Raw genomic sequence first — 23,944 nt, 5'->3', positions numbered from 1 at the left:
TCTAATGCCCTCTCCCCAATTTAAAAAAAGTTTATAGAAGTAATTTATTGTTTTAACAAATATGAGTGCCTTCTAGTTGCTAGATACTGTTCCTGATGCTGGGAATTGTGAAGTAGACAAAATGCCCAGTCTCACAGAACATATGTTCTAGTGTAACAAAGACAGGCAATAAACAAGTCAATTTATGATTGAGTTGACCAGGGTAGAGGATAGAGAGTTAGGGTGGAGGTTGGGTTGGAGTTTGAAATAGCATGGTCAGAAAAAGATCTTTGAGGATTTGTTAATCAGGCATATACCTGAGGCAGGTGAGAGAGAGAGATGTGCAGATGTCTGGGGAAGAGTATTCAGTCAGAAGGACTAGTACCTGCTTAGATCCTGAGGATGAAGAATTTCTAACCCATATGGGGATCAATAAACAGGCCAAAATTACTGGAATAGAATGCATGAAAAAAGAATTACTAGTTGTTAGAGGAGGTGGGTGAGGGCCAGGTTGTGTAGGGCTTTGTACATTGTTTTAAGTCATTGTAAGGACTGTGATTATATTCTGAGTGATATGGGAAGCCATTGGACAATTATGAACAGAGGAATGAAATGATCCCACTTTTAAATGGATCACTTTGCCACCTGAACTAGGAATAGAGAGACCAGCGTGGAAATCTTGCAGAAATCCAGGCAAGAGAAAATGATGACTAAATCATAGTGGTGGGGGTGGAGAGAAGTAGTTTAATTCTGGATATATTTTGAAGAAAAAGGCAATGAAATTTACTGATGGTTTGGAATAGGTGGCATGGGAATAATTGAGTGCTAGTAAGAGAGATTCGGCAGAAAAAGAGTTGTATGAACTTAATATTTCAGAAGTTGAGTAGTTTTGGGTATTTACAAAGTTTGGGTATGATACAGGCTAGACTATGGGAGTGAATAACTGACATTTTCTGAAGCTGAGAATTAATAAAGATGATTAGGCCAAAAACTTTGAAAAATCGGGTACTGAATGGACTTCTGCGTAAATATTAAAACTATTCTAAAGCCAATGGCTGAAAATGTCAGAGTGGCAAATCACAAGAGCTGGAATGAAGAGGGGTAGCTGAGCTCAGCGGGGGTGTTTTTGAAGATGGTTTCCAGATGAATGTATTGAGTCTAGTACCAAAAATGATGATTTCTTCTGAGGATCCCCTTGTTATGGTGTGAATTGTTAAATCACAGTAGCTCTAAATGTCTTTTTGTATGGATGGCCTCTTCACCCCATCTGTTACTATAGCCATATTCTGTTTTCTCCCATCCAAATACGCGTAGGTTTACAAGTATGGATTCCACCTTTAGATTCTATAGCACTCTATACCTACATATTTGTACTGCCCCCCCCATCCTTTTTTTGAGTCTTCATTTTGATCCAAAGTGTATAATTGCCCAGGGATTCTTAATATAAAGAAATAGTTTCCATGTTGTCTGAACTCATGAGGGCTGATTTTCTTATGTCAGGCTTTGGAACTCCAGGGCTTTTATATTCTTTGAAAACAGTTTTCCCTAGGTCATATATCCATGTAGCAGTTTGCAAAACATGTTCATGTGCTCTGTTTCTAATTGAGGTGACAGAATACTGACATAAAATTTATGTGGCTTCAGTTCCTGTGAAATAAGAATTTGGAGGCCCATTTTCCTGTTTCCAAGCCTACATAGCCTTCATCAGGAAACTTTGCAGGTCCATGTGATTTTTTTTTTTTTTTTTTGTAATTGTTGTAAAAGGCACATAATATCACATATCCCATTTTTAAGTACAAATTTTAGTCATGTTAGGTGTAATCATATTGTTGTTCAATAGAGCTCTAGTACTTTTTCGGCTTGCAACACTGCCATATGACTTTTAAAAACTGAATTTTTACTGAGATTTTCAAGTGCTTCAGGGACAATGCTTATTTAAGGTAGAGATTGCATATTGGTTTCCTCAATTCCCTACACAGAAGACTAATCCAGATTCATCAGATGGAAAACTTGCCTTCTGTAGCCTTGGAAAGTTTTTTGTTAAGAATTTAAAAATTAATCTGGTTTTGAGCTGGCATATTTTATTAACAGTTATAGAAAACATATATTTATTCTACTATACTTTATGAATTTCTTGGAGGAAAATCTAATACTAATACTCAAACTTGATGCACACACTGACTCATTGGCATGTCTGTGTTTATGCCCATCTGTTATGGTGGCACCGTGCCCATTATTACAGTGGCATGCCAGTATCAGTGAGGCATGTGAGCCAACAAAGATGAATTGTTTGGATGGAAAACACTATTCTGTAATACTAATTAATTTTGATCTGATGAATCTACATGAGATAATGTTAACCAAATACAGTCAAAGTAATGTCAGTGAAAATAAAATTTATTTTGACTTATCCAGAAGCGCATCACAGATGTTTTAGACTGCTATTGAGAATAGGTACAATTATCGTTGATTATGGTTCCAGCGGTTTTCTTTTTCATAAAAATTGTGAGATTAAGAGAAAAAAAAAACACATTTTCCTTGTGGTAGATTTGGGATTAGAGAGGAAGTGTTATGGCACCATATGTTAGGGATTTTACATTTACAAGATATTATTTAGAGTTCTTGAATTGTATTCTTAATACACTCAGCTTTAGAGCAGAAATTGACAGTGATGTAAATGTGAAGAATGTTGTATATCAAAACAAGACTCAACATTAATTCCTTACTGTGCCATTCCCTAATTCTGTAATGGTACACCTAATATTGTTTAAGTTTAGAACTTATATGTTGTATAATCTTATATATTCCACTTACATTTTCTGAACATCAGTTTGCTTTATCTGTTAAATGATTGGGGAATAATATTGGCCACAAGTACGTCATAGAACGTTTTGAAGATAAAATAAGAAAGTGTTGTAAGTTTTAGACAACAGTACCACTGTGGGGTGACTAAATAATTATGTTATAAATGTAAGGTGTGCTAGTGGCAAATTAGTAATATAGAAAGGATATAACTTCTATTCCCATACCCCCAGAGAAAACTACAGTGAACATGTATTCTTCAAAGAAAATTAAAAACAAAACAAGCCAGCCAAACAGTAAAATATATACTATTTTCTGGCTATCTTGCTTTTTCCTTTAGTTTATTTGGGAGACCTTTCTACATTCATATGAAACTATTTCAGTCTTCTTGACCCTATGTAATTTTTTAGTATTTAATTAGTTCTCCTTTTGAGGAGTATTTGATTGATTTAACTTTTGTTGTGTATAATTTATGCAACATAAATTTCACATGTCAATTTATTTATTTTTAGGAAAAATTCCTAAGACAGGTGTATGTCTTAGGTTTATTTTATTTTAAATTGTGACAAATATTGCTAAATTACCTTCCAGATGGGTTGCACCAGTTTTCTCCTCCCCCAATGTTAAGTCTGTTTCCTTATACCTTTGCCAGTACTGGGTACATTCAAATTTTGTAATATTTGCCAGTCTTAATAGGTACAGTGTTATAATTCTGAGTCCTTATCACTGTAAGTTCATAAAGTCTTCTCCCTCATTTTTATTGGTTTAGTCTTTCAGTGAAATACTTTTAATTGTTCTTTATCCATTTCCCTGTTGATTCAAGTCTTCACTGATTCATAAGGACTCTTTGCGTTTTGGGAAAATTAGCACTTCTGTCTGATTCATTTTATTTTATTTTTGGACTTGTGGTATTTTTTTATCACAAAATTTTCTGTGTTTATATTTACCATTTTTTCTTTCATTGCGTCTGAGACTTTCCCAGTCTTTTACTCTTGTGTAGAAAGTGGCATTTTTATGCCCAAAAATATATGACTGGATCAAGAAGATGTGGTACATATACACCATAGAATATTAGCATTCAAAAAAGATAAACACATGCAATTTGCAGCAACATGGATGGCGTTGGAAGGGATCATGCTCAGCGAAATAAGAAGAAAGAAAAAGAAAAATACCGGATGGTCTCACTCATAGCAGGAATCTAGAAAACTTAAATAAGGGACCAGAAAAAATAACTATAAGAAAGAAAATATCAAAATCAACAAATAACTATGAACAAGAGACACTCTATGGGGGGTGGGGGCGGGGAAAGGAGGGCTTGGGGTAAAAATAAGGGGGTTGTAATTGTATGGGGAATATAAAAATAAAATTTAAATTAAAAAAAAAGAAAGTGGCATTTTTAGTTTACAGTATTCTTAAGCTGTGATGAAAAAGATCTTTTGCCTAGTCCAATCAAGTTTTGTCCTATTATATATACTCAACTAACTCAGTGACTGAGATTTTAGGGTTAGTAGTCACATTCTACAATACATTCCTAATATCCTAAGCAAAAGTAGCATCTACGTCCTGTTGCCTGCCAAGAGAAAAACAGTTGAGGGTTAATAAAGGGTTTGGGAATTAGAGACACTTCTGTGATATATGTATGGCATGATGGTTTTGAATATATAAACTCACAGTTGATGTATGCCTAAGTTTTAACTTTTATTGGGATCAGAAATAAGGAGCATGGTGAGTATATAGCCTGTATTCATTTATCCTTCCAACTAATATTTATTGTGGGACAACATGGGCCTATAAAGAGTTTACTGTACTTGGAAAAAAACCCATAGCTTACATTTATAGTCCCCTTTTTAGACTTCTTTTGAGTGTTCCTATCCATATTCATTCCTGCTTTTGCAAAATTCCTGTGTTTGGATCCCTCTTGGCATTTGAGACCTCAGTTTGTTTGTTAATTAATTAAGGTTAGGTTTTGAAGTTTTCTGTTGCTACATTAGGGAACTCTCAAAGGCACTGCCTAATACACAAAAAGTCATTACAGAATAAGCCCACAGAGAAGAACATCAAGAACCTAGGGACAATGTGTCACAGTTTGTGAGACCCATAGAGGTTTATTTGTGATCGCTCATTCTTTATTTTATCATGCTACCTTAATTCTTTGCATGCTATTTAGCTGGTCTTTCTGTCTTTGTTTTCTTCCTGCCTGCCTGCCTCCCGACCTCCACCTCCTTTCCTTCTGTCTTCTTCCTTCCTCTTTCTACCCCAGCCACCACTGCTAGAATGTAGTTCCAAAAGGATTCGGGACTGTAGTACTGAAAATAGTTCTAGCACATAGTGATGTGCTAGACCCAGGGGTAAGTGCTTTACATAATCTCATTGTCTTCTTAACCCCTTTGAAATAGATATCTTTACTTTTGCTTTTTCTCCATTGTAGTTTGCTCTCTAGTTTATTGAAGTTTCCTCGTATACTTTATTATTTCCTCACCTATGCTTTGAGTTTAATTTGTTATTCTTTTTTAGCTTGTGATGGAAGCTTAGATTATTGATTTTCAATCTTTTTATTGCATTTAGAAATATACTAAGCACTTTTAGCTGCGTCTTATGAACTATGAAATGTTACTGTTTTATTAATCAGTTTAAAAATATTTTCTAATTTCTGATCTCTTCTTTGGCCTAAATTAGGTGTACCTTTTCCCCAGTTTTCTCTGCGGTTTTGCCCTTCAAGTTCCAATACCTTTGGTAGCCCTGAATTTGAATGTGTGTCTCTCCAGTCTGATAAAACTGTTACTTCTTTTTGGATTTTATTCTCCCACTTGCAATCTGAAAAATGTAGTTAGGGAAAAAAGCTGATGAGAATAAGGAGCTCACTTTTTGTGCTCCCTTCTTCCAAGGATCTTGGCCTCTTAATTAAGTCTTATCTGCATTGGTTGATCTCAGTGTCTTCAGAGAGTTATTCGGTTTTTGTTTTCCATCTTTTATAGTGATTTTCTGTGACAGATTTATTGTCTTACTAGCTGTAATACCATGGGCATACCTGGAAATCCCTACAGTGTAATCTAAACAAAGCAGCCAGAATGATCCTTTTTTATATATTAGATCATTACTGTATTCAAAAAACCCTCAGTGGTTCCTTATTCACTTGGAGTAAACACCAAAGCCTTTAATATTTTACCCTCCTTGCATTGTCTTTTTGCTTAGAGCGTTTTTCTGTATTCTTATTCCCTTACTGCAAATCTTTCTTTAGATGTCTCTTTATTTGATCTTCTCTGATCTCCCTATATAAAATTGTTGCCTTTCCCTTTTGCATTCTCTTTCCCTTTGCTCTTTTTTTCCCTCATATAATCCCATGTCTTAAACTTTGCTTATTTATTATGTGTTTGTTATCTGTTTCCTCTTTTAACTTAGTACAGGGGAATGTCTGTGAGGACTAGGATTTTCATTGGTTTTGTTCATTGTTGTGCCACAAGTGCAAAAGGGAACCAGATGGGGAATAGGTAGAGACTCTAAGGGAAGAAGGAATCTCAAGTTGGAGGTGTAATGGTCAGTTGTGTCAAATAGAGAGAAATAATCTAAAAATATTCATGAGATTTTGCATTGAATTTTTTAAATTAGGAAATTAATGATTCCTTTGTAAGAGAAATTTTCATAGAGGAGTAAGACAAAAAGATTCTGAAGCTTGAGGAAGTGGTGATAGCAGTTGTAAACTGTTACTTCTTAATTTTGTCAACAATATGGGAGGAATCTAGTGAGTAAAACAAAAACAAAAACCATACAGAAGGAAAATTTCCTATTTCTTTGCGTAATGAATGGTGTCTCCTTGTAGAAGGTTAATAAACAATTAGGTGGCTGGATTTTCTGTTTTTATTCACTCTTGTGTTTTTAAGTAACCACGTTGTTCCAAAAACAATATAGGGTTCTGAGTGTCATCCAAAGGAAGGGGTGTAGACCCTAACTGAACTGGAAATTGTGAATGCTTCACATTGGACACAAACTTATTACAAAAACCAATCCCTCTTCCTTTGTAGCACTAGAAAATATATAATTTCTGACTCTCTTCCCACCTTTTTTTCTGCATACCTATTCCTGTGTACCATATACCACCTGAAGTGCATACTTGGGTAAAATGCAAGTAAAAATAGATTAGTAGAAAAATAATTTTTAAAAATAAATGGGGAAAGCCCATTTATAAGCCCCATTTAAAAATTAGATTCAAGGGCTTCTCCGGTGGCACAGCGGGTTGAGCGCAGCGCTGTGAAACTGTCCGCAGCCTCTGTGGCACCGATTCGATTCCCAGCCAGCCAGGGAGATACCCACATGGCAGGGCAGATCTCTCCTGTCTGGTCCCCTGCTCCCCTCAGCAGTGTATTTTGGTCCTTCTGCCTGTTCTGCTCCCTGCTGTACCTCTGATGGATTCTCTCACCCTCCTGTACCTCTGGCCTGTATCCCAGTGCTTGTATAAATAAATAAATCTTTAAAAAAATAAAAAAAAATTAGATTCAAAAGATATCGAAATTATACTATTGAATTGCTCTCTGAAGTGTCTAACTTAGACACTCATTTCTCAGTTTCTGTATATGTCTCCTGGTGGATTAGTTGCAAAAATACGTGGATTAATAATAGCTCTTGGACTAGACTTTCTCAGATAACAATTAAGAAGCACTGATAGAGTATTTCTCCCTCAAAACACTCACCAAAATTTGCATAGCAGTATACAGTGCTACATAGGCTTAATTTTTTCCTTAATTTACATTAATTTCCATTCTTTAAAAGGAATGGAAGGCTTTAATGATTTATGGATTATAGATTTTTAAAGAGAGATAAACTAAGCAAAAGCTCTATTACCTTCTAAATTCTTATCTATAATTGGTAAAATTTTGCTTTTTGATTGTAATTGCTACTTCACTCGGTGCTGAAATTGAATGACTTCTTGGTAATAGGATGATTTTCTTTAACCTACATATTTTTCTCTGTTCTTTGAAACTATAAAAATAGATGTATTTTCAAAATGAAAGGAGCAGTCATACCTCTTAACACCACAAGATGTCACTTATGTAAAAAAAAAGTTGGTATCCTAATACTCAAAGCTCAAAAACTATAGATAATTAGATAAATGAAGATTAGGTAAACAAAAATATTGGTTTTCAACAAAATGTCAAAAAAATTTTGTTAATTAAGCATTATTTTAAATCCACTCTTTAAAATGTCTTAATTTCTAAGATTTATGTAGTAGTACATGTTAATACCTTATTTGAATATATGTAAGAGGGAGAGGAGGTAGATGACCTAAAATGTGAATATATGTGAATATATATGGAGGATAAACTGCATTTAGTATTAACTTTCCCAAATCTTTGCTGAGAGCAAGCAAATGGGGAGAAATGCATAACTTTTTTTTTTTTTTTAAAGATTCATTTATTTATTTATACAAGCACTGGGCACAGTCAGAAGAGCGGGAGGGTGAGAGAATTCACCAGAGACAGAGCGGGGAGCAGAGCAGGCAGAAGGACCGAAGTACACTGCTGAGGGGAGCAGCGGGCGGCAGGAGAGGTCTGCGCGCCATGTGGGACCCTCCTCCGGTGGCCGGGGAGCAGCCGGGGTACGAACCTGCGCTGCAGAGGCTGCGGGCAGCTTCGCAACCTAGCGCTCAACCGCTGCGCCACCAGGGAAGCCCAAAATGCATAACTTTTATTGGAATTTTCAGTAGGTTTTTGATGTATCTGTGAGAGGTTGAATATATTATTGTATTATTGGATAGTGTCTAGAATTTTTCTTTTCTCTGGACCTTAAAGTACTTTCTCTGCCCCATTTTAAAACAAAAGATATTTATGTGTTGTTGAAGACCATCTGTTCAGACAAACACAGAGAGCAAAGCCTTTGGCATTACTATGGGGATCCTGTTTTCTTGGTTTTGAGAGAGCAGGTCAGGACCTAATGAGGTTGTGTAGGGAACTCTGGCATCTTGAGTTTAAGAGGAACAAACCAAGTTTCCATTAGGCCATGAATAAGATCACACGTGGGGTTAGAGTTTGGCATGTCTTAAAAATTGACTCTTTATTATTCTTCATTGCTCATTTCTCTCTCCAGACAACTCTGGTGAAGAGAATGGTAGAAAACTTGGGGAAATGAAAAGTGGATCAGGCACAAGATGATTAATTTTCTGTTTTGGACATTTATTTGTGTGATCACATTTTCAGTTATTCAATTCTTATCTAGTTATTTCAGTTGTGTTTTCTTACTCCAATAAGGGTTTTAAGGCTTCTTTTAGGTTTTTCATTCACAAAAATACTTGGTGACTTAGTGAAATAATAAAATAACAAAGTAGAAGAAAATAGTTTCATGTTGCACTGATTTTGTCTCCCTTTTCATTTACTTTTTTTTTTTTTTTTTAAGATTTGTTTGTTTATACAACAACTGGGGTACAGGCCAGATGTGTGGGAAGGTGAGAGGATTCACCAGAGACAGAGCAGGGAACAGAACAGGCAGACTGACTGAAATACACTGCTGAGGGGAGCAGCGGGTGAGACAGGAGAGGTCTGCCGCACCCCTTTTCAGTTACTTTTGAAGTGTGAGTTCTAAGAAGTTTTAAGAAGAAATTTTAAAGTTGTCACACTTAACATTTATGGTATTTTACTATTTGGTAGTTGTTTATCTTCATATGTAGTTTTCACATATTACTGTCTACCATTTATATATCTTCTAACTGTATTTTTATTTAGAGAAAAGTAGGCACTTATTTTTGTGTCTCGCTAGTGGTCAGTTTCATTAGTTTTTTTTTTCCCCCATAATGAATTTCATTGCCTCTACTCTTTTTGGGAAAACAGTACTTAGTTTTCATTTTTGCTGCAGTGATAGTTTGTAACGCTTCATTCCTGTGTTTGTTTGCTAGAGCTGCCATAACAAAGTGCCACAGATTTTTGTGGCTTACTCAGCAGGGTAGAAGTCCATGATCAAGGTTTTGGAAAGTTTGGTTTCATCTGAGGCCTCTTTCCACCTTATAGATGCCACATTCTTTCTGTGTCCTCACAAGGCCTTTACTGTGTTCATGAGCACCTCTGGTGTCTTCTGGTCTCCTTAGGAAGATACCAGGTCTATTGGGTTAGGACCCCATCTTTATGATCTCATTTAACCATAATTGCCTCTTTATATACTCTGTTCCAACTTAAAGTCACACTGGGGATTGGAACTTGAATGTATGAATTTTAGGGGTGACACAATTCAGTCCATAACATTGTCTTTTGCCCCTTTTCTCATTGAATTGTCTTTTGTTTGTGCTCAATTTTGAGAGTTTTTTTTTAAGATTTATTTATTTATTTATTCATTCATTCATTTATTTATTTATTTTATACAAGCACTGGGTACAGTCAGAAGCGTGGGAGGGTGAGAGAATTCACTAGAGCCAGAGCGGGGAGCAGAGCAGGCAGACTGACGAAATACACTGCTTACGGGAGCAGCAGGCGGCAGGAGAGGTCTGCGCACTATGTGGAACCCTCGCCGGTGGCTGGGGATTGAATGGGCGCTGCCAAGGCTGCGGGCATCTTCGCAACCCAGGGCTCAACCGCTGCACCACCAAGGAGACCCCGAGAGTTCTTTTTATATTCTGAATACTAGTCCTTTCTGCTAGTCTGTAATTAGTTTTTTTTTTTTTTCTTTCTTTCTTTTAGAGGGTTTTTCAAGAAGCAGGAATTTTTTGATTTGGATGAGATCCAGTTTATTAGTGTTCCCTTTTATGGTATCAAGTATGTGTTCTGGCAATATCAGTATATTAAAAAAATTGTCATTTTGAAGAAAAATCATTACGTATTACAAATTAAACTTTTTTTGCTGAGGGAATTTGTGAATTAACAGAAAGAAGGTTTCCTTAGAAAAATAGAGGCAAGTCAGTTGTTAGCAAAATAAACCATTGGGAGCAAAATAAACCAATTCTTCATAGGTTTTTCTCACTTTTGTAACTATTTCACATAAAACATTGATAGTTTTTGGGCCTCCCCTGGTGCGCAGCGGTTGAGTGCTGGGCTATGAAGCTGCCCACATTCTCTGCAGCGCTGGTTCCATCCCTGGCTGCCAGGCGAGGGTTCCACATGGCGCGCATACCTCTCCTGACGCCCGCTGCTCCCCTCAGCAGTGTACTTTGTCAGTCTGCCTGTTCTGCTCTTAGGTCTGGCTCTGGTGAATTCTCTCACCCTCCCACACTTCTGACTGTATCCAGTGCTTGTATGAATAAATAAATTTAAAAAAAAAAGCATTGACAGTTTTTGTTCTGGACTGTCTTTCAAGGATATTAGTATGGCAGGTGGCCTTGGAAAGAGAAAATGTTTACCTTCTTGGCAGTTATTTTACTTGGTAGCATCATGATCTGCTTGGTCATCGCAGGTGGGATTGAGAACATCCTTATTGAGTGCCCGTCTCATCCTTCACATTCAGTCACTGTATCCTATTTATTGCCACTTTTAAGCAGTTTTTGAATCTGTCCTGGATTTTTATCGTAATCATGAACTGCTCAGATTTATCACCTCATTCTTTCATTTAAGTGTTAAAATTGCTTTTAATTAATTCATTGAATTGGGGATTATTAGTGGATATTTCCCTTCATATTCTTGTCTGGATGTAGGGAGAAAAAAGGAATGGAGTTGATGTCACATAGCCTTTCTTTTTCTTTCTTTTTTTTTTTTTTAAAGATTTCTTTATTTATGCAAGCACTGGGTACAGTCAGAAGCACGGGAGAGTGAGAGAATTCACCAGAGCCAGAGCAGGGAACAGAACAGGCAGACTGACGAAATACACTGTTGAGGGGAGGGCGCGGCAGGAGAGGACTGTCGCACCATGTGGGACCCTCTCCGGGGGGCCGGGGATTGAACCGGCACTTAGGAGGCTGTGGGCAGCTTTGCAACCCAGCACTTAACCGCTGTGCCCCCTGGAAGGCCTTACACATTGTCTTTCTTTAATCAAGGCTCTTTCTTTACATATTTTGAAGAAAGGTCTTAGTTTTTGGTATATAAAGTATTTTTAGAGTTGATTCAGTATTTATCATTTTTCTGGTGATTAGGAAAAAGAAATTTTGATATAGAGGATCTGTATGCCTGTTCAAATTGGTACTTTGCACAGAACTAAGGTAATGTTTTATACATTTCTTTTCATTGATGGACTTTATGGCACCATAGCACCCTGGTATTATTTTGAGGGTTAGGAGACAAATACATATTTAATTGTAAATAAAAATTCAGTTACTTGACATTACCTGTTATTATTTCTAATTGTAATTAAAATGATGTATTTTATTATTTTTTAATTTTTTAATTTTTTACATCATTGTTCATTTTTAAATAATATTTGCTTCCCCACCCCCTCAGGTGTAGTCCCCATAGAGTTTCCTTCACCAATGCATCCGTTGACCATCTCCTCAGTCCCCTGTGCTCTTCCCTCCTTCCCTCTGATCCCTCTCCCTCCTCCTCCCCTGCAGTATGTCTCTGATTCATAATTGTCCGTTTTTGCTTTGTTGTGTTTTGTAATGTTATTTTTTTGCACTGATGTCTTACTGGGTTCCCCTATATTCTTACTATAAGTGAAACCATCCGATATTTTTCTTTCTCCTTCTGGGTTATTTCACTGAGCATAATTCCTTCTAGTTCCATCCACATTGCTGTGAATGGCTGAGTTTATCTTTTTTGATTGCTGAGTAATATTCCATTGTGTATATATGCCACATCTTCTTGATCCAGTCATCTATTTTTGGGCATTTGAGTTGTTTCCAGGTTTTACCTATTGTAAGTAGTGCTGCAATAAACATAGGGGTGCAGGTGTTCTTTTGAATCAATGTTTTTGTATCCTTTGGGACACAAAATAGCTATTTATATAACTATTCCCTAGTAGTGGAATTGCCGGGTCATATAGTAGCTCCATTTTTAGTAGACTGAGGAACCTGCAGACAGCTTTCCATAGTGGTTGGACCAGTTTGCACTCCCACCAGCAATGTAGGAGAGTTCTGTTTTCACCACAAAAATGATGTATTTTAATAGCCATGTAATATGAAACTGAATATGTGGATTTTTTCCCTTTTCTTCCACAATAGGAATGAAGATCTAAAGCAAATGTTGGAAAGCAACAAGGATTCAGCAAAATTGGATGCTATGAAAAGAATTGTTGGGGTAGGTAAAATAGATCATTTTAATTTTTGGATAATGCACATATAGTGATTATGTTATGTATAACTATTAAGTGTTAGGTTAAATAACAAGCATCTCATTTCCCCTTTAGTAGTAACTTGGAATTTCCTGTTTTAAAAAGTTTTTGGAAGAAATACTGAAGTCTTAAAATTTAGAAATGAGTTCTTGAATTCCATCTTTTCTTTGTTTTAATTTCCTTTAATATTTCTCCTAAGAAATATCGAGATAGAGGAGCTAATTATATTAAAGAGAAAATAAGATTATGTACAGGATATTTAGAGAGGAATACTAATTATCAAAAGGTTTTTTTGGGGTTACGTAAGGACCTAAAGTATCAAGTTTTCTTCTTTGTTTCAAATTCTGTAACTACCAGTAGAAATGATTTATTCACTTTAGTCATATAGAAATTCTTATAGGTTTTATTAATAAATACAAGAGTATTTGCCAGTTTTCAGTTGTAATGCAAAATTTAAATAATTTTCTAATCTGTTATTAGAGATTTCCATTGTTAGCTAAAAATCCCGCTCTGGCTCTGGTGAATTCTCTCGCCCTCCCACGCTTCTGACTGTACCCAGTGCTTGTATAAATAAATAAAATAAATCTTTAAAAAAAAATGTAATTCAGTTCTTAATTATATGTAACATCTTTAATAAAATAATTTTGCAATTTGTGTTGTTCTGTTATTTTTCACTTGACTTTTTATATTGACAGTTAAAAATCTGGTTTAATTCCAGTGACTATCCAATACCAACAAGTTCTGCTTTTTTCTCAATGGAATTGGATTCATAGAACTTGTTTTTTTTTAATTACTATGCTTTCTTTCACCATCATCGTTGATTTTGTTTTCCACTCATTTTTGTATAATAAGGTAAAAATGTTATAAGTTTACATAATTGCAAAAGTAAACTGCTGTAATAAGAGGCCTGCACAACAAAGAGTACTGTTTTCCAGCAGGCAATGCCACTGAATGAGTTTGAAATCCCTTTTTTTCATATATTATATTTCAAATCCCTTTTATCAAAGATGATGATAAGTATGAATATGTTCTATTAAAAAGTAAATGGTTGCCTTAGTCAGAAAGAGAAAGATAAATACCAGAAGATTTCACTCATGTGGAATATGAAAAGTGAAACAAAGGAACTGACAAAACCAAGCCAAAATAAATCCTGGAAATATGACAGCTGAACTGAGGCTTCCAGAAGGAGATGGGGAAATGCAGGCAAAGGAGGGAAGTGGCACAGTAAACTATGGTGAAAGTTGTTGTCACTTTTGTGGTAGGTGTGGTGTGATAACTTGTATTTGAGGAGTTGTGAACCTGTATCTCTAAGACAAATGCCCTGTTCAAACTATTCTTGATTATTTCTTAATGTTTAAAATTATAGTGTACTAAATACTATTTTTACTGTTTTTCATTTTCTTATACATTTGCAACTGACCATTTTTAAGTGATTTGACAAAATTTTTAAAAGTTACATCAATTTTAATTTTTATAATATATTATCAGATTTGCTCTGTATGGTTTCATCTTGCATTTCTTCAGCTGATAAGCCTGTTACCATATCAAACAGGTATAGCTCTTAATTATTTCATTAAGCTTTGACTTTTATTTCCCACTAAGGTAAATTATTTTGCTAATCTGAGAATATTATTGAAATTCCTAAATTTCAAAATGTTGTATTTGGTAGTTTATCTCTACTTCTCTTTCAGTTTGATAAAATAGATATAATATAGACTACTTATTTATCAAAAATGTAATTTAAATGTAAATAAATGTATCATGAATGTAAATAATAACCATATGTGTCTACTAGTTATAGACTTTCATTAGGAAGTTTATATAAATTTGAAATTTGACCTTTTAACTTGAGCAAAATTATTAGTAATTAAAAATTATTCTTTGACTTTGTCTCATGTACTCAGGATCTATTGATGTTGCACATGACAGGATTTCCTTTTTTCTCATGACTGAATAATCTTTGTGTGTGTGTGTGTGTGCGTGTGAGAATTTCTTTATGGAGACTTTAGTTGTTTCAATATTTTGGATATTATGAATAATGCTACAATGAACGTGTGAGTGCAGTTATCTGTTTGTGATCCTGATTTAATTTCCTTTGGGTATATAACCAAAAGTGTGATTGCTGGATCAGATAATAGTTTTATCTTTAGTTTTTGAGCAACTTCCATACTGTTTTCCTTAGTGGTTGTCCTGACTTATGATCTCACCAACAGTGCGTTATGGTTGAATTTTCTAAGGTTCTCACTGACATTTTTGATGATGGCCATTCGGAGAGGTGTAAAGGGGTTTTTCATTGTGGTTTTGTTTTGCATTTCTATGATGATAAGTGATGTTGAGCATCTTTTCATGTAGTTTTGGCATCGTAAACTTATATCAGGTTCTAAGTCAGTTATACAGGTAATAGATATGCATATTTGTAAATTTTCCAATAATACTGAGTTATAAAAAGTAAAAATTTCATTTTCCAGATAAGTTTTAGAATCATATTAAGTTCTGTTAAAAATGGTTTTGGATTTTAAATATGTTCCCTTCTTCCTTTCTTCTTTCCTATGTCTTTCAACATCACATTTCTAAATGTGCATTCCTTTTAGGTTCATTCTTGTGTATTTTAAAATTTTGGTGGCCATTATGAATGGTCCCCTTCATTATATATTTTTCAAAGCAAATTTTATTGTATCACCATTCATTTACATAACTATAATTTTTGGGGTAAGCTTCACACCTCATCCTGTGCATGTGCTTCACTGTGCACATCCCTTCACCACAGCTCAGTGCCAGTACATTATTTCATTACCACCTCTACCCTCTCCTGTATCTTCCCTCCCCTTCATTATATTTTTAAAATTAATTACTAGTGATGTTCCTATGTGTCTATATTGGACTTTCTCAGTGAACTCTCTCTTTACCTCTAGTAGTTTCTTTGACTTTTTCTGCATGGATAATTACATCTTCTGGAAGTCATCACAGATTTGTATTTTATTTTTAGATATTTTTGCCTCTTATTTATGTTTCTTGTCTCTTTGCATTGAAAAAACACCATGGTATTGAATAGTAGGGGTAGTAATATTATGTTTTAGTCTTGGTTATAATATGTTGAGTATATCCTGTAGAACTCAAGTAGATGTAGTTCTGTGTGTATTTAAGTGATGCTGAATTGTAGTCGTTTTATTTATTTATTTATTTTTTTGGCTGTCCTCTGGTGCCTTTTTTAGACTTGAATTGAGCTAGATTCACAGAATGAGGTTTCTAAACTATCTTGGCCTGCTCTAAAGTTGCAGAGATTTCTGTGCCTGTTTTTTGATTTTATGTTTAGATCTATAATCTATTTTGCATTAAATTTTATGTATGGTGCAAGGTAAAAGCCAAGGTTTTGTTTTTTTGCACATTCATATCTCATTTTACCCACATTATTTTTATTAAAAGGCTATCTCCCTCTACCCTATTTCCTCTGAATATCACCTTCTATAAAAATCATTTAGCCGTATGTATGTAAGTCCACATCTGAACTGTTTTTTTAGTTCACTGATTTCTGTGTCTGTGATTTTTCCATACCTCTCTCTTGATTTTGGGTAGCCTGAAATGAAAGTCTTAAGTCCTTTGATTATTTGTAATACTATTTTTTTGAGGTTTTATCGGTTTGCAATACCATATGTTATCTAGGAGTCTAGGTTCACGCCTCTTCAGATGCATGTTACCACATCACACTGCCCTCCAAAATACCTGTAATCCTCCACCATTGTCTGTTGGGCACCCTCCCCCCAGTTGCGCCCTACCTCCACCTTCCCACTTTGGTAGTAATATTTCTAGGATTTGTTTTGGTTTAGTTTTGTCTATTCCTCTGTTTTGTTTTTTTATATTCACCTAGCACTTGTGTTTTTCCTGACTTATTTGCTTAGCATGCCCTCCATTTCCATCAGTGTTATCACAAATGGCAGGATTTCATCTTGTTTATGGCTAGAAATACTCCATTGTGTATATGTATGTGTGTATATATGTGTGTGTTTGCATCTCTGTGTGTGTGTGTCATATCTTCTTATCCCATTTACCTGTCCTTGGGCACTTAGGTTGCTTTCATAACTTGACTATTGTGAATAGTAGTGCAATGAACATGTGAGTCTATATAGCCCTTCAAATTACTATTTTTACATTCCTCAGGTAGTTACCTAGGAGTGAAATTGCTGGGTTATACATTAGACTTATTTCCAATATTTTGAGAAACCTCCATACTCTTTTCTATAGGGACTGAACCAGTTGACTTTCCTGCCATCAGTGTGTGAGGGTTTCTTTTTTCCACACTGTTGAATGATATATACAGTTTTTTTTTTTTTAAGATTTATTTATTCATACAAGCACTGGGTACAGTCAGAAGCATGGGAGGGTGAGAGAATTCACCAGAGCCAGAGCAGGGAACAGAACAGGCAGAGTGATGAAATACACTGCTGAGGGGAGCAGCGGGCACGGCAGGAGAAGTTTGTCGCGCCATGTGGGACCCTCGCCAGTGGCTGGGGATCGAACCGGTGCTGCAGATGCTGCAGGCAGCTTTGCAGCCCAGCGCTCAACCGCTGTGCCACCAGGGGAGGCCCGATATATACAGTTTTTAACTAGCAATTGTTTGCTGATTTCCCCATTTATTCAATATTTAGTAGATGTTTTGCTTGAATTTTTTTCCCCAGTGAGTTGTTATAGCAATCATTTGTTCACCTTTGTGTCCAGTTTTTAATTTGACTTATAGTTAGCACCATATTTCTTTGTGGGAGCTTTAAAAATCATTTAAAATTTTTCATGTTAATTTATGTGTGCATCATTTCAAAACATTTTTTTAGGTAGAAATATTTCTGGAGGTCAGTCAGAGTTTTATATCGGCTTCAAGATTTCTTACATTTTCTTAATGTAGTTTTTAATATTTAATTTTTCTTTATAATTAGGGTTTTATGAGCTTGGATATGGGGTTTTGTCATTTCATATGATCATAGAATAACTTTAAGTTATTTGTCTTATGGTTACTAACCTTTAAACATTTGTAAATTTTAATCTGACAGAATTTTAAGTATTATGTATTTATTTTACCACATCGATTTCTAAAATATATCAAAATGCTGGCTGTACACATCTGACTGTCTTTCACAGTTGGTAGTCCTATAGTTCAACACAGAATGTTACCAGTTGTATCATCCAGTGAGAATCTATAATGATAGTCACAGTTCATTTTATTATATTTTTTTGGTAATATCTGACTCTTACTTAGAGCAGTGGGGTAATGTTTCCAGTGTTTCATATGTTGAATAATGATTCACATACACCAAAGCATCCAAAGGGGAGAATAACTACCTACTTGAAAATCTTGTGGCCAGTTCTTACACAGCAAGACTCAAGTTGAACTTTCAGTTTTCTTTGTACTTCTGAAAAATGTGTATAATGTTTATAGAACATATCCATGTTTTATCTTGGCTTGGTGAAATATGGTGAACCAAGGAAAATGTGAAATGTATTGCTTCATGTAATGAACTTCTAATAACTTTTTTATCACAATACTGATGAATAGATTATCTAGAATCCATGGAGGACTGGAATATTTTGGTGTATTAAAATTTTTATGCATTTTCTTCTAGTAAGTGTGGCAAATGTCTTCTCAGCTTACTTCACTTGTCTTTGTAGTCAAAGGACAATGAGCAAATCTGAACTTATATAAGATTCCTAAGATTGCTAATTGGTATTGTTGATACATATTAGCTTATATGCATACATATTACAGGATATTTGGTTGGATATTTTCTTCTTTTTCTTTATATTGAGGTAACATTAGTTTAGGACATTGTACAGGTTTAAACTATACGTTTTCTGACATTAGCAACTGTATATATCACACCATGTCTGCCTCCAAGTGTTCAGTTACCACTGTTTGTATATTATTGATCTTAAGAAACTTAATTTCAGGGCCTCCCCGGTGGCGCAGCGGTTGAGCGCTGGGTTGTGAAGCTGCCCGCGGCCTCTGCGGCGCCGGTTCGATCCCCGGCTGCTCCCAGGCCACTGGAGGAGGGTCCCACATGGTGCGCAGACCTCTCCTGCCGCCCGCTGCTCCCCTCAGCAGTGTACTTCGGTCCTTCTGCCTGCTCTGCTCCCCGCTCTGGCTCTGGTGAATTCTCTCACCCTCCCACGCTTCTGACTGTACCCAGTGCTTGTATAAATAAATAAAAATAAATCTTTAAAAAAAAAAAAAAAGAAAATGCACACATTAAAAAAAAAAAAAAAAGAAACTTAATTTCAAAGTTCCAGATATTTTGGTTAAATGTATTTTTAAAATATTAAATCATGCCAAACGGCACTGTTTCATCTTTTAAAAAGAGGTATATTATATTCCATGGAGTATATATCCTACCACTCCTTTATCAGTTTGTGTGTGATTGGGCATTTAGGTTGGTTCCATGACTTGGCAGTTGTGGACGGTGCTATGAACATAGGAGCACATAAGTCTTTTTTTCATAATTTTTGGGTAAATTGAGAGGTATTGCTGGATCATTTGAGATTTCCATTTTTATTTTCTCAAGAAATCTCCATACTGTTTTCATGGAGGCTACACCAACTTGCATTCCTAGTATCAGTGGAAGAGAGTTCCTTTTTTGCATAAGTTAGGTGATACCTCATCATAGTTTTGATTTGCATTTCCTTTAATAAGTGATGTTGAACAAGTTTTCATGTGTATGTGGGCCATCTGAATGTTTTCTTTACAAAAACATATATTTAGGTCTTTTGCCCAAGTGGGGTGTGTGCCTTGCTGCCCAGCTCTGTCTGTAGGCAGTGGCTGCAGCCACAGCCATACTTCTGCAGTCCTGCTGAGGGACCTGGGCTACCAGTGCTGGGTGCTGCCTTGTGTGTTCTTTCTTACCCTCCCTCTGCAGTTGGACACATGATTTCACCTGGTCTGGCTTCTCCTGAAGACTTTTTGATTTCTTATTTCTGGTAGGGGATGGGGAGAGAACTTTCTTTGCCTGTATTGATTTGGCTAACTGTCGATGTCCCAGGTCAGATCCACATGTGACTGTACTCCATTTCTGAAAATTCACTGTGCTCTAGAGTGCCCTAGAATAGTGTGAAAAGGTAATTCAGAATGGGAGGAAATATTTTCTATTATTTATCTGATAAGGAATTAATGTCCAGAATATCTAAGTAGACATACTAAACAACAACTAAAACTGACCGAATTAAAAATGACATTTCTCTTGTCGTATTCATCAGTGGTAGGAAATATTAGGGTCGCTTAGGATTAGGGACATAGAGATCTAATGATATAATAATGTCAATTTAGAAAAGTGGAACTAAGGCTCAGAGTTAGAACTAGAGTTTGGGGAATTGTTCCTTATTAGGGTGGAAATTAAGTCATGCTGGTGAATGAAATCAGGAATTTCAAACATTGGTTGAACAGGGTAGCCTGAAAAAATGGTTGTACACAGAACTTTAGAAGATTTTGTGAAGAGGACTTTGAAAAGTAATGGTTAGAGAAGTACAGATGCCTATGAAAAGAAAGCCAAGGGCAAAGAAAGTTTGTTTAAAATAACATTTACCAGCCTCCTTTCCATTGCAAATGTAGTATGTATTTAATGTAAGAACTTTGAAAATAAAAGATGGTACAAATATTTAAATGTATTTATAACCTCTTTATTCAGATAAAACTAATATAAATATTTTACTGCATGTCTTAAATCAGTATACAGTTCTTCCGTAATATATCTGTGTGTTTGTATATTTACATACAAATTGTTTGTTCTTTGCTGCAAGTAGTTGGTATAAGTGAAATGACTTGAAAAGTGTCTGCTTGTTAAAACCGTAGCTTATTTGCTGATTTAATCTTGTGCATATTTAATGTATGTAGAATTTTTCTTTTCAAATGACTACAAGTCTCAGTCCTAATATTCCATCTTTATTTTTCAGATGATTGCAAAAGGGAAAAATGCATCTGAACTGTTTCCTGCTGTTGTGAAGAATGTGGCCAGTAAAAATATTGAGGTACTGTTTTGGTTCATAATTTTCATGAGTCCTTTTGTGAAAAATGAAATTGTGTATTACTTTTCAGTTACTTTGAAATGCAGCTTAAGATATTTTGATATCACTAGAATTTTTGTTGCAATTAAAATAATCCATAATCTTAAATAGGCAAAGTAGAATAAAAAGTAGACATAATGCTACCTTTGGATTTTTGGTGGAGAATGTGAAAGTAAAATTGAGAAGATTCATCTGAATGTTTGGCAGTAACTTGTTGAGTTTTCTTAGAGCCAATTTAATTGAAATTTGCTCTAAGACCTTGATTTTAAGATAGCATGTATCCAGTGAAACAGACCTATGACCCTGCAGTATCAAGACTTGAACCCAAGTGTTATGACTCCAAATCTAGTGCTTTCTAGAGCATCAGTCATATCTATGGTAGTCCCTGACTCAGTACAGCAGCTGAGCAGAAGTAGGGTATAGTGGGAGCCTTCAATTACTGCTTCCTGTATGGGCTTTTATATGGAGCTTGAAACAGAGAAATTCAGGAACTTTGAGGCATAGCTAAAGATGGGTCAAATGTACTGATTACTTTTAACAGGAAAAGTAAACTATGAGCCACTGTAAAAGCCATTGAATAAGATGAATGAGGAGTTCAATAAAGGGAATGAGAGATTGGTATGAGCAAACGTCTTGTATTTCAAAATAAAGTGGTAATGAATAGAATTGAATGACCACATTGATCATGGGTCTTCAGTTTATGTCCGGTAGTGATTGTCTGGAGGATATGTAGATAAGGGCTTCTGAGAGGGGCTGTTTACTCAACAGGAAGTAGTGATATCTGCATGAGAGTAAAAAATCAGCATACTTGCTTCCTATTTACCCATTGCTAGTAACTGTGAACATCAAGCAGTATGACTGTCTCTCTTTGAGTCTTGGGAGTTTGGGAGAAGGAGCAGTCTCCAATGAACAATATTTTCAAAGATCTGGTGACCTCTTTTTCTCAACCTTGAATTCAGTTAACTTTTTTCTTCTTGTATGGGCTTCTTGTATGACCTAGTGTCCTTTGGACATATGTTTTGGCTGGTGATAAATTGCATATTTAAGGATGGTGGAAAGTTTTTTTTTTTTTTTAACTTAAAATCAAGTATTGTTAACAGTGTTCTGAGTAAATAATCTGAATTAAAAAAAGAATGAAAAAGGAGAGACAAAATAGAAAAGAAATAGTGCACTGAAGGACCTCCCCGGTGGTGCAGTGGTTGAGCGCTGGGTTGTGAAGCTGCCTGCAGCCTCTGCAGCGCTGGTTCGATCCCCGGCTGCTCCCTGGCCACCGGAGGAGGGTCCCACATGGCACGCGGACCTCTCCTGCCGCCCGCTGCTCCCCTCAGCAGTGTACTTCAGTCTGCCTGCTCTGCTCCCTGATCTGGCTCTGGTGAATTCTCTCACCCTCCCGCGCTTCTGACTGTACCCAGTGCTTATATAAATAAATAAAAATAAATCTTAAAAAAAAAAAAGAATTTATCTCCCTTTAAAAAAAAAAAAAAGAAATAGTGCACTGAAATCCAGTCACGTAACTCATTAAGTATTAACAGGATAAATATTTTTAAAGGTTTATTTTATTTATGTATATAAGAACTGGGGTGCAAGCCAGAGGCACAGGGGATTAGAGGATGTACCAGAGACAGAGTGGAGAGCAGAACAGGCCGATCTACTGAAGTACACTGCTGAGGGGAGCAGCGGGGGAGACAGAAGAGGTTTGTAGGTTAGCTCTCTGGCTGGGGATTGAGCTCATGCCACAGTGGCTGGCGATAGCCTGATAACACTGAGACCCTAACTCCTGTGCCTCCGGGGAGGCCCCAGAATAAATATTTAAAAGCCGACATTGACAGAATGGGTGACTTGTTGATAGTGTCTAATTCCCACCCATTCAGATAAATTTGTCCTTCTCAGTGTTCTTTTTGTATTCTCAGGATCCAAATTAAATCAGTATCATTATCCCCCTGCCTTAAAAACTTTGATTGGATTTTTCTGTAGTATAAGTCTGCTGACAGTGAGTTCCCTTACTTGTTTTTTATCTGAAAATGTTTCCATTTTACCTTCTTACTAAACGGTTGTTTCATTGGGCATGGAATTCTGGATTAATTTCTCTCTTTTCCCGGCACTTTAAAAATGGTTTAAGAGGGCCTCCCCGGTGGCGCAGCGGTTGAGTGCTGGGTTGCGAAGCTGCCCGCGGCCTCTGCAGCGCCGGTTCGATCCCCGGCTGCTCCCCGGCCACCGGAGGAGGGTCCCACATGGCGCGCAGACCTCTCCTGCCGCCCGCTGCTCCCCTCAGCAGTGTACTTCGGTCCTTCTGCCTGCTCTGCTCCCCGCTCTGGCTCTGGTGAATTCTCTCACCCTCCTGCACTTCTGACTGTACCCAGTGCATGTATAAACAAAACAAACAAACAAATAAAAAAAAAAATTAAAAATGGTTTTAGAACTCTGCTGCCTTGTGTAATTTCCTGTGAAAAGTTTCTGTTAATTGGATCACTGTCCCCCTTACATAATTTGTAATTTTTTTATTTGATGCTTTCATATTTTATAGATTTTTTGTTTTGCTCTTTATTTTTGACTTTTTTTTAGTATCTTTATTATTCAGTACCTTTATGTGAGTGTCTTCATGTTCATTTGACTTGGGTTTTGTTACACGAGCATCTTAGTTTTATAAACTTCTGTCTTTACTGAAGATTAGGGAGTTTTTGACTATCATTTCTTCAGATAATATTTTGTCCTATCCTCTTTTCTTCTGGCATTGACATTTTACATGTATTGTGAGATATTACCTATCAGCCTAAGAAACACTATTTTTTTAAAAATGTTTTTTTCTTTACATCTGTTTTCCAGTTTACTTATTCATTCTTGTGTTATCCTCACTTGACTAAGTACACTCAGTGAAAATTCCATTTCATAATTTTTTTCATTTTAGAATTTCAGTTTGTTCCTTTTTTATCCTTTTTTTATTTTTTGTTGCAATTTT

General features: G+C 36.0%; 1 protein-coding gene across 1 annotated transcript in view; it reads left to right on the top strand.

Annotated features, from left to right (window-relative positions):
- AP3B1 (adaptor related protein complex 3 subunit beta 1) overlaps window positions 1–23,944 on the top strand; it is a 210,205-nt gene that overhangs the window by 5,817 nt on the left and 180,444 nt on the right. The window contains exons 2-3 of the mRNA XM_037529629.2: window positions 12,842–12,917; window positions 20,878–20,952. Coding sequence (XP_037385526.1) covers window positions 12,842–12,917; window positions 20,878–20,952 — 151 coding nt within the window. The remainder of the gene's footprint in view (window positions 1–12,841; window positions 12,918–20,877; window positions 20,953–23,944) is intronic.

The sequence above is a fragment of the Talpa occidentalis genome, unplaced genomic scaffold (assembly GCF_014898055.3).
Source record: "Talpa occidentalis isolate TD23 unplaced genomic scaffold, MPIMG_talOcc4v2.1 talOcc4.6, whole genome shotgun sequence".
NCBI classification, from domain to species: domain Eukaryota; kingdom Metazoa; phylum Chordata; class Mammalia; order Eulipotyphla; family Talpidae; genus Talpa; species Talpa occidentalis.
The sequence above is the reverse complement of the archived record's forward strand: the minus strand, read 5'-3'. Positions and strand labels throughout refer to the sequence as shown.